Raw genomic sequence first — 11,852 nt, 5'->3', positions numbered from 1 at the left:
GTGAGCAATACTAACACTCCAGATGGCAATATACGATGGGAGGAGTGTGGTCACACATAATGGAATCCCACAGATGGTGTGTGACTCGATGTGCCATATCACAAATGTGGAAGCAAAATGGCCCGGATCAGTGCATGACTCACGGATCTTCAGAGAGTCAGGGTTATGCACATCATTTGAGCGTGGTAAGTAAAAGAGGCTTATGTTGATGCTACATACTCATGTCGGGCCTAACATAACAGCATTTCTTCATTACACAGGGGACTACGATGGGATCCTCCTCGGAGATAGAGGTTATGCATGCAGGCAGTACTTCATGACACCGTTCCCTGACCCCAACCCTGGGCCACAAACCCGCTACAATGCAGCCCTAGCCAGGACAAGGGCACGCATTGAAATGACCTTTGGGCAACTGAAGGAACGATTCCAGTGTCTAAAACGCCTGAGGGTTGCACCTGACAGGGCATGTGACATTATTGTTGCATGTGCCGTACTGCACAACATTGCCACCATCAGAAGAGAGAGGACCCCCGTGGTGGAGGTGCAGCCTGATGATGACCTCCAGCCAGTGCACCTGGACCAACCTAGTGGCAGAGCTGCACGGGACAGGATTGTGCAACACAATTTCGCATAATAAAAACATGACATGACACATTTTCTATTGACGTTTATTTGAGCATCGTTGTCTGTCCCACCACACACAGGCCAGTCATCAGTTGCCTGGGAAAACAGAGCATGTATACTGCGTCACGCAGGGTCAGCAATAGTGCTCCGTATGAACATGTATTCCTACTTACTCTGGAGTTCCTTTTGAAGCACCTCGATTTCCAATTGTAGTTTATGCCTCATTAGGGCTTGTAGTTCGATCTCACCTAGGAGCTTTTGTTTCTTCAGCTCAGTATACTCCATTTTTTGCTGGAGACTTCTCTTGTAGAGCAGACGTATGTCACCCTGTGTCAATTGTGGTGACAACATTTAACGGGGAATACATGTCATATAGGCAGTATAATTGATCACAACACTGCCCACCTCTGCATCAGCAGGCCTCTCTGCCGGCCTCTTGGCCTGCAAATCATACTGCAGTCAGACACACATGGCAGTACACAAGTAGATGGTATTTCAGGCCAATTCATGCATGTACTCACAGGGTCTTCCGCCACACCACAGCCATCTGACAGGGTTGCGTCACTGTCCTGTGCAATGGTAACACAATGGTGTTACTAAGGGGTGTGGTACAGCCTATAGGTCTGTACAATTGGGTGGGGACAGATATATGTATATCTCCCAACTTACTGTGCATGTTCCAGTCACCCCTTCCATGGGAACAGGTAAAAGTGATGGTGTGTCATGTAACACTACACACAGAGAAAACCCACAGTGCCAATGAATGAATGTCACAGTTCGAATAGCATTTTCATTTAGGCAACAACCACATATTTGACATTGTGCACATGGAATCATGAGCCCATTCACCAGTTATGTAGGTGCTGCTGCTACTGCACCCCGGCTTCTGGTCTCCGGAAGAGCTGCCCCCAGGGATGCCCTCAACAATGGGTCTGGTGGCATTCAACCTTAGGGCCAGCTCCTCTGCTGGGGTGTGACGAGGGGGTGCAGGACCACCACCTGTCTTTTGTTGCTCTGCCCTTTTCTTGGTTGCTGTTATACACAAACACAGGGATTGTTTCAGGGGTGTCTTTTCAAGTGACTGACAGCAATATGAGTGATAGATATTACCATTCTGTAGTATGTTCTTGTATTTCACTCTTACTTGTTCCCATGTTCTGGTGGGTCCGGTTGTGGCTCTAATGTGTAAGAGGATATCATGTGGTATGATTTGATATGATAAAATATGATATGGTATGGTGCCATGTAATATGTTGCATTACTTACGCGTTTAATTTGTCAGCAACTTTCTGCCAGCCCTCTCTCCTTGCTTTTGCAGCCTTCGCACTGTTACCTTGCGTTTTAATTTCACTCTGGTACTCCTGAAATCCCTCAATCAGGAGTTCTTGCTCCGCTGCGGTGAAGTACTGTGCGCGCTCCTTCGACATTTTCGCCGACCAATCAGAGGCTTGCCGATCACTGTTTCTGCTATCGATGCGTAGCCCCTTTTACGGCACCCAGTGATCGCGCATTACTTCATCCAGCTGTAGTAATCGTCAACAGCAGGTGTGTTCGGGGAACCGGATTAGCGAGCTCACGGTTAGCGCGATGATTTGATCTTGGATGTGTCATTTGATCTTGGATGTAGTAAGCGACGTACGAAGAACGGGCCCCAGGAAACATATACAGTCATGTGGAATATAAAGTATGTGTTTTGGCAGTGAGGTTAATGTACGCCTCATGAGGAATGATAAATAGCTGGTTTAGACTAGTGCGACTGATATACCAGCACGGCAGATATATTAGCCAATATTAGCTGTTTGCTGATATATTGATATCTGCATTTAGAATGACAGGAGAAACACCCATTAACCATGTTATGAGTGTCAGTGTTATTTAGTTTGTCTACCAGACAGCACTCTGTTGTGTTGGCAACACACAGTCAGCTGATACAGGCATAGCATAAACCAGTAATCCACAACTTGTTAAGTAAAATAAATTACTATTTAAAATGTATTGTCATTTGATCTCATCAAGTACTCATAAATAACTAATAATAGATATTTAAAAAATCTGTTTATGCATCAAATGTCTAAAAGAAAAAAAGATACCGGCCGATGTGTCAGGGTTTAAAATTTAAAATCCAAAATCTGTTGGGTCTCCAGTTAAATTAATGAAAAAATCTGTGTTTGTTATTTCGCTTCATTTCCTTGTTTTGTACACACAGCACTCATCATCCATATTTCTTTATATAGAGTTTCTTCTGCAAAAGAAGAAAGCTGTAAAAAAAAACAACAGATTTTTGGCTTTGATGGTTTTTCAACTCTAGAACATAGTTTGTCGAGAACCTTTTTAGTGGCCACTCAACACACTTGCTGCATATTAAATATCATATCTTAAGAGAAAACATTCTGGTTCTCACTCATTTCTAAGCTCTGTCTCTGTCCTTGGCAGGTTTTTAACTGACGTAAATGCAAGTCCAAACATTAGCACTGTGGCAGGACATTGAGACTCACAAGCATCAATGAACTCAAGCAACAAAAACTATTAAATCATATGGAAAATGATTCGTTCAACTTATTGCTGCTAAAACTGGTTCTATAAGCTACTGAATCATGGGGTGCACTCAGTTTTTCACACACAGCTTCTGCATTTTTGTTTCGTTTTTGTTAAATAAATTATGACACTGTTTAATGTGTCATGTGTGAGTGTGAATTTACCTCATTTTAGAACCAGGTAAATACCGGTTGATTTTTTTATATTGTCCTGATCTTCTTTTGAAACATGTCTGTAAGCTCCTCTAGTTGGGAGTGGGAAGTGAATGTATTTATTTATTGTTTTTCTTATTCATAATTTGAGTTAGCACAGTTCTTGTTCAGTACTCTGTTGAATGAGCTGTACAAAAAAAACCCATTAAAAACAAACAGAAGAAGCATCTCGGATGAGAGGTGAAACGTTTTCGAGCAACTTAAAAAAGTCCAGACCTGGATGACTGAGAACCTTCACAGACAAACAGAAGTAATGCCGTGCAATTCTTTGTAAGTCTTACTCGGAGACAAAGTGACCAACCTTTCAAGATTCTGCTAATCCTACTTGGTAAATAACTAGCCATAGAAGTTATCAAGATGGTTGCTCATTGTCATGAACTTTGCCACCACTCACAAAACCCAAAACTGATGTGATTCCAACACCCTGTTGCCAGAAACCACAAGACAGTCCCATAATTCCCGTTATCCACCATTGCCCTATAATATTAATAACTTGATATTGGCATCTTATGCAACAATCCAACATTAGTCATGCTTTAATATCTTATTTAAGTTTCTTCACATGTAAACAAACTTGTATTTAGGTGATTCTGCAGTGTTCTTTATTTACTACACATTACTCTCTTTAATCTACTTTCTGGGTTGTGTGATGTAATTGATCAAGCTGTAAATGGATGTAGTAGAAATAACATGGACACACCATTTTTATGCTGAATTACTTCTGTGACCGTGATAACAATCCATAACTATTCTTTTTCCTCAAAGCTCACACTGAGCTCCTGTAAATCAAGAAGAGAACGCAGAGAGTGAAAATGATTTCTTAGCTAATCATAATGCAAAAAATCTGAATTTAAAATCTGTCTGATTAATCATCTGATACTCCTTCGAGCATTGTTCGGCAGCCCCAACCATGAATTTCCTCGTCGTCATCCTTCCTCCCGTCTGTACAGCTAGACAATGGTTACAAAAGCGCCTGGAGTCTGGTCTTATTGTAGAGCTCTATGTCCTCTATGAGTTCGTAGGTATTCACAATATTTCCATTTCCCCAGAGGGGATTAATCATGATGCGGGCTATTATAATTTGTTCCTCGAAATTTGTCATGTCTGTGTGTGGCGATGCTCGATGTTCTGGAACCGCACAAGTATCGACTCCATCAATCAGTATTACCACGGTAACGTTGTGAGAGCTCCACTTCCCCTGCGGCCAGTGGAGGGGAAAGGCAATTATGCAGGTACCATATGAGAGCGAGGGAGCTAGAGACAAAGTTAGTGAGAGAGAGCAAGAGAGCACCTGAATAGCAATAAACAGCAAAACAGGAGTGCATGTTTATTTCCCACACCACTTAATGTTTTTTCTCTTTGCACTGTATGCCTGATTGATAATTGGCATTATCTGATTGACTGTGTTCTTTTTGCATAAACAGCCTCTCTGGGTATACGAGGCTGAATGTTTCCAGTATTAAGCGTGGCCATCTGCAGTTCCTTTCCATAGTTTGGTAACTGAAAACTGCACTGGGGAAGGTATTAAAGCAGCACACTACTTTCTCCGTGGTGCAGCTCACTGACCACAATACACCTTGTTCCTGTGTGTTTATGTTGTCTTAGTGCAACCATTAGGTATCAGTGTGATACCTAATGCTTTTATTTTATTTCCTTAATTGCTGTTTAATGATGTCAGCTGTTATGAGAATGTATCTTAGAAACGTTAATATCATGAAAATGAATGAAAAGGTGTGTCTTTAAATATGACAGGTAACCTTGATCTTAGGTAAAATGTGTAAGTTCTGAGAAAATGTGCCCCAATATATGGAGTGTGAACATTTTCACCAATCTTCTCCTGTTAGAAAAGGCACGCTTCGTCTTTGGCATCCCTGGTAAATAAATTACCAGGGCAAGTAATTAAGCTACATGTCAATAACTCATGCCAATTAAAGTACAGAGCAGAAATCAGGTATGCATTGAGTCCAGGACAGTTTTCTTCCTATTGATTCTGTACTAATGCCAGGCAGTCGTCCAAGGCTGGTGTAGTTCCACAGTGTCTGTCAGTCAACAAGTGCCAAGCAAAAACCATTGGAATGCATTACTGTGTTCTGCGTGTGACGTGAGGTCCAATCAGTGTTTCACAACTGTTAGAATTCATTGGGAGAGACAATTTTCACATTAGCACTTTGTGAATTCTGTTCTACTGTGATTTTTTTTAAAAGGAAACAATCACACGCTTTATTTGTTTGCCTATTACGGATCTGTTTAATGTTTTCAAAGGCAAATAGGATGAAACATCTTGTGGGGTTCATAAATGTCTTATGATAATCTAGATGTGCCTAAATTCATCTTCCTGTCTTTGCATACAGATGAGACCAGACGACTGGATTAACTGTTAAATCTTTATTTTGTTTATTTACAAAAAGAAAATATTCTACAGTTTTTGCCTCATGGAAATGTAAAATATGTTATGTTACTTATAAAATCCCACAATGTTTAAAAAATACTGTTTTTCAACATTAATTGTTAGACCATGTCAGGGACCAAGCAGTAAAGCATAAAGGACACAGGTGGTTTTAATTCAAAAAATGGGTTTTATTGACCCAAAAATATGAAAATATATTTAACAAAGCCAAAACTTAAACAGGCAGACCAATAAAAGAGGTCAACTCAATAGACTAAACTCAAGATAATAATTAACAGAACCTCAAACAACCATATGACAAACTGACCTGCTGAAATGACACACACGGGGGGAAACAAGATGGCTGTCATATAACCAACTAATACAAAACATTTAAACAAACATGAAACACCCCCCAGGCAATGAAGCATGTGGTGCAATCCAATTAGGCTGTCAGTAGTACTTCAGGTCTCCCAGCCCTTTGCCACACAGGAGGAGACACCAACCCCCAGGTAACTCAAACAAAGAAAGATGTATTAATATAACATAAAACAGAACTTTGACCTTGCAAGGTTAATATGTGTGCACGCCATATAAACATTGGAAGGTGTGATGGAAAAATGAATACATTTAATAAAGAAACAATATTGAACAATAAGTAGAATATTTTAAAGTAGTGACTGTAAATTAAACTAAAGTGAACAGCGGGTGGTGAGGTGTGGAGCTTACCATGTGTGGCATGCCATCACAGACCAATAAAAATGAAGAAACTGAAAACCCTACGTGTCTCATCATTTGTCAGCAAGACAAATGCTGTGATACAGAAACGCAGCACAACTGTTTTTATATATTAGATATTTTTTCTTTTGATTAAGAAAAGAAAAGTTTTGTTTAGTTCAAATAACAATAGCAACACAAAGTGCTTAAGAATGATTGAAGAAACATCAAAAATGTGGGCATGAATCAAGAATCAAATGAGGATGATGTCATTTGTTTATAAATAATAAGATAAAGTAATAAATAGGTTTGATATCAACAAAGTCCCATGCAGCACAATCGTCCCAGGCTTTCTTTGTATTTTGCATCCAAGAGCTTGCTTTCTTTCTTTCTTTCTTTCTTTCTTTCTTTCTTTCTTTCTTTCTTTCTTTCTTTCTTTCTTTCTTTCTTTCTTTCTTTCTTTCTTTCTTTCTTTCTTTCTTTAAGCCACTTAGAACTGACCTATGAATCATTCAAACATAAAATTGGTACCTAACCCAACAGACAACTTAGCAAAGAAGTAATTTTAAATGATATTTTAGACACTTGGTTACTAGCAGCCTGTTGCCAAAATCCATCATTTATTCCTTCTTTAGTGGAATCTACAAATTCTTTTTTGAAGATCACAGAGTTTGACAGGAATAAAACAGTATTTATACAAACACACACACAAACTAACTACAGCAAATGAACAGCATCTGAAAGTCATGCCCTTAAGAAATGAAAAAAAAAAAATCCAGCAAAGACCTGACATATGACTTGAGAGATGCATGTGGCCCTTAAGGTGATCCACATACTCCTCCCTGAAGCCAAGGAGGGCCTCAGTGGAAGGGTGGCTGTCAAGAAGCCATTGTTAAGGAAGAAAAACAGGGAGAAAAGGATGAGGTATGCCACATTACACAAGAACTGGACTGAAAGTCAGCTGCAACAGGTCTTATGGAGTGATGAGTCCAATTTTGAAATTTTTGCTTCAAATTGTCAAAGTGTAGAGAGGATGTCAGGAGAGAGGTGACTATAGCTGCTGCATTGCAGCCAGTGGTCTTGTGGATCCTGTCAAAACTGATGAACTTATGAACTTTATTATTAATCCATCACACAACATCATCTGGAAACCTCTTGATTTCACCATGACAATGATCCCAAACACACTGCCAGTGCAGAAAATTCAAACATAATATCACCAGAACTCAAAATTATTAAAGCAGTGTGAGATCATCTTGACAAAATCCAGAGCAAAGGGCAGCCGACATCCAAAGAAGAGCTTTGAATTACCTTCAAGAAGCCTGGAGAACTATTCCGGAAGTCTACTTAAACAAATGACAAGCTTGCATTAGAAAGTTCAGGCTGTGTTGAAGAATAACGGTGGTGTTAGAATTGTAAAGACTCCGTTTTTGCCTTTTTGTACTGCATTACCATTTATGGTTGCATATTTTAGTAAATCACTGCAGTCATTTCTCCATTTTCCTAATGCAATATAAAGAAATGAGAGGTAACTCAAGATTTTTGCACATAATAGCATAATAGGTTTTGAGATTTCATTTAAAGTTATTTATTGTATCTAGTGTAATAATCTCATTTGGATAGCTGTTAGAGATGCCAATAATACAGAGTCAGTATCTCTAAATGTCTTCGTTCTACTCTTTATTTAATATTTAAAAAAAAAAACAAAGTTAGAGGATCTCAGGAATCTAGGCTGAGCAGACTAACCAATGTGCTAATAACTGCTAACACTAATCTGAAGGTAGGTAGCATGCAATGCTTTACCTTGGGTCTGCTGATGAGAACTGCCTTTGGAGAGCGGTGAAAACTTTAATCATCGTGAAAATGTGAAAAAGCTTTGGCCAAAAAAAGTCACCCAAAATAGAAAGAAAGTTTTTTCAAGCACTTTAACAAGACTTAGAAAAACACAAATATTGATTTGAGTTGAGTAGGTATTTATACACTGGCATTTATACAGCCAGTGATAAAATTATTATAGGAATATAATAGTCTGGCCATTTACTTTCTCATACCTTACCGGTGTTTTTGCCCTCACTATCATTGGGTTCTGTGGTACCAGGAGAGAAGCAGGAGGTTGGCATTTTGATTGCTAACAACTACTCTTCAGCTCATTTGATATATTTGTTCCCTTATCTTTTCTGCAACATTACGTTTTATAGTTTTGCCAGCAGCCGTGTGACGCACACAAGTTCTCAACAGCACAAGAGTGGTAGCTCAATTATAGGAATAACATGCAGGGAATTTTTCCTTTTTTCTCTCTCTCCCTCCACACTCAAACTGGAGTGGAACCAGCAGATTTTGACAGATTAGGCCCATTATACTCTTCACATAGATTTCGATTAAAACCCTCCAGACAGACGCTCACATTATGATCTATGGTGAAGACGTCCTTAGGAACAAAAAAGACAGCGTATGTCCTTTTTTCTGTTACACAGACTCTGTCGAATGGTAATATTTTTAACCTTGAACAACAAGCGATTCCATCTGCGATAGTTACTCCTCTACTTAGCACCATAGAATATTTAGCCATTGCTTATAATGCTTTTTTAAGATCTCTTTGTATTACTTAAAAAAAGACTGCCTGGCACTGATCACACTCGGGGCACCGCAGGCAAACACATTCACACAAAGAGAACAGAAACACTGACATGAACACTGTGATGCAAGATGAATATTGTGCATAAATCAGGCATCTTCTTGGTCATACCCAGAGTAAAAAAAAAAAAATAAAAGTAGTGGAATGAATGCCTGCACAACCATCTATGTTTGAGGTAACCCCTTATCATTTTGATCAAAGACAAGGAAAATCAGCCATTCTGCCTGTATCTATATACAATTTATCACTCAGAAATTAGATAACCTTTCACTTCCTGCAATTCTATTTCTCAAGTGTTTCAAGCACAGCCAGAGGTAGTCAGCCACAGTCTTTTAAATAGAAAATGTTTCTCCTCAAATGGAAACACTGGAAATCTAATTCAAGCAAGCTTCTAATCTTCTAAATATAATTTTCTGGGAGCGATATGCCTGCTATTGTTATGGAAACAATAAGTAGCAAAATTGAGTTTAACTTAAGAAAGTTGCTGTACTTAGTGTGATAAATGGATACCTAATTTGCATAATTTGCCAAGAAAAAACACTTCATTTTCTAAACTACTGCCAGGGCATCACAGCATAATATGATTTACAATCCATCCCATGAGAACATTCCCAGTGTTGGTTAATATTTCAGTGTGTACAAAACAATACCTGACTTTAACAATGCATGGTCAAAGTCATAACCACTGTTGTACCAGTCCTGCACTATGTGTGTGTAAGTGTACTAGTGAATATTTCACACTCATTTATTTGTTATTAATAATAAACAGCACATCCTACTAACTACTCATTCATTATCGAATACTTGAACATTAGTTTCACTTTTTTGCTCCGTGTAGTAAAGAAAGTATCATACAAAGTGCCCAATATGTAATTCTTCATTTCTTCTGGAATACTTTACCTTTTATTTTTGTTCTTTATGTCCTGAAGTAAAGTGAGACAATTATTCTTCATAATTGTCACAAACATTTGCAATACCGTAAATGTGAGAAGCATTGACAGCTATGCTATGACAGCTAGCAAAGAATCTAGTGGTTAAGAAGATAGATTGGAGACTGGAGAATGGATAATCATCAATAAAATATCCATAATATACATAAAAACATTAACATTGCAATACAGTAATAATATCCTAATATACTAAAACATCAGCCAGTCAGTGTATAAAAATTCTAATACCATCTAGCAGGTCATCACATTGTTAGCAAAATATTACTCTGCTGTTACTAATTGTTTTGCCTCATAGGTATATGTTTGGTTACACATTTGTACCCCTAGTCTGTAGTCTGATTTTACCCAGTTACATGACTTTTAGTGTAATATTACTCAACTATAACTAATGTTAACACAATATGATTACTTGTACATTATCTTGGTAATTAAGTAATAATAGCTAGCCATATAACTTTGTATATAATTATATTATCATTCCCCCCTTGTCTCCAGCTTATTACCCCACTATTATCACAGTATTACCTGGCTGTAATAGAAAGTACTACCCATAAATGTTTGCATTCATTGTTTAACATTTGGGATGCAGGTGACTTGTGATGCAATGCGCGTATCTTAAGCTAAAAGATTTGATGTTTGATCGTTTTATCATAATATTGTTTGAATTTGGATTTTATTGTTTAAAAGTATTATATTTTGGTTATAATATAATGTAACATATTATAATATTAACTATTCATACATGAACTAAACTGGGTTTTATTACACACACAAACACACAAAAAAGAACTAATGTTGAAATAATCAATAATGAATGTGTAATTACTGCTTTGTGCTGCTCTGTGTTTGGATCACCTTAACTAGGAATGACTCACAAAGAAAGTTGCAGTATGAATAATTTATGGATAATAATGAACTAACCATTAGGTTACCTAATGATTCACTTATCTCTCAGCTGGTTCTTTTGCGAGATGTCATTGTCTATTGTATGGTCCTGGATAGGGAAGTAAGTGATGCTAAAAAAAAAGAGTGTGTATTGTATATGTGAAAAGTTAATTAATCCTAAATTACCAACCAAGCAAAGTTGACTCACCTCACTTTCAAACCTCTAATTGTTCCTCCTCCAAATGTCAGCGTTTTATTATAATGGTTTACAGTAACATGGTAATCAATGACAGCAAACGTCAGAGACTGTAATATGCTTCTGTTATTCTAACTATAGCCTACAGACAACATTGCTCCAGCTGAAAAAACACTTGTTAGCTGCATTGTCTTAGTACCCCATCAAAACACATATTATACACTAATACAGTGTCATCTTGTATTCATAACTGTACATACTGTAGAGCAGGCATGAAGTGATTTAACACGACTTCTTTAACAAAGTAAGGCTGTCAAAATAAAATGAAGTGCAAACAATGCTGAAAATGTCCTTTGTGGTTTTACGGAATATCATTTACAGAGTGTATCTTATAGAGTTATTATATGGCGAAGAAGATGAGAAAACAGCCTCACCAAAGTGTTCATTAGCAGCTGGACTTCTTTACCATGCCACATGAGCTTGATCAGTGCAAGGACTTAACACTGTTTTACGATGTTACATGCCGAAATATCTTTTAAATTTAGGGACTTAAGGAATAACCAGTCATGTCATTTTGGGCTTCCTTTCCTTGTTAGACTGTATTCTTTAAAAAGCAGACAGATATCAAATAAACTTAATTCTTATTCGCATTCACCCAATTTAAACTTCATTTCTTAAATCTTTGAAATACGCTTGTTTTTAGATGTTATAT

The 11,852-nt window shown here is 37.9% G+C and overlaps 1 protein-coding gene across 1 annotated transcript; it reads right to left on the bottom strand.

Moving 5' to 3' along the window:
• Window positions 1-789: 789 nt before the first annotated feature.
• LOC147337686 (uncharacterized) lies at window positions 790-2,051 on the bottom strand. The gene is made up of 7 exons (XM_086309053.1): window positions 1,891-2,051; window positions 1,735-1,802; window positions 1,474-1,656; window positions 1,294-1,355; window positions 1,146-1,193; window positions 1,030-1,065; window positions 790-951 (listed from the first exon to the last, which is right to left on the bottom strand). Exons 1-7 carry the CDS (start codon window positions 2,049-2,051, stop codon window positions 790-792), a joined length of 720 nt encoding a protein of 239 aa, XP_086165179.1.
• Window positions 2,052-11,852: the final 9,801 nt, after the last annotated feature.

The sequence above is a fragment of the Aulonocara sp. 'chitande type north' Nkhata Bay genome, linkage group LG2 (assembly GCF_057382095.1).
Source record: "Aulonocara sp. 'chitande type north' Nkhata Bay isolate Kocher_YH1m ecotype deep benthic linkage group LG2, A_spYH_male_GT1.1, whole genome shotgun sequence".
NCBI classification, from domain to species: domain Eukaryota; kingdom Metazoa; phylum Chordata; class Actinopteri; order Cichliformes; family Cichlidae; genus Aulonocara; species Aulonocara sp. 'chitande type north' Nkhata Bay.
The sequence above is the reverse complement of the archived record's forward strand: the minus strand, read 5'-3'. Positions and strand labels throughout refer to the sequence as shown.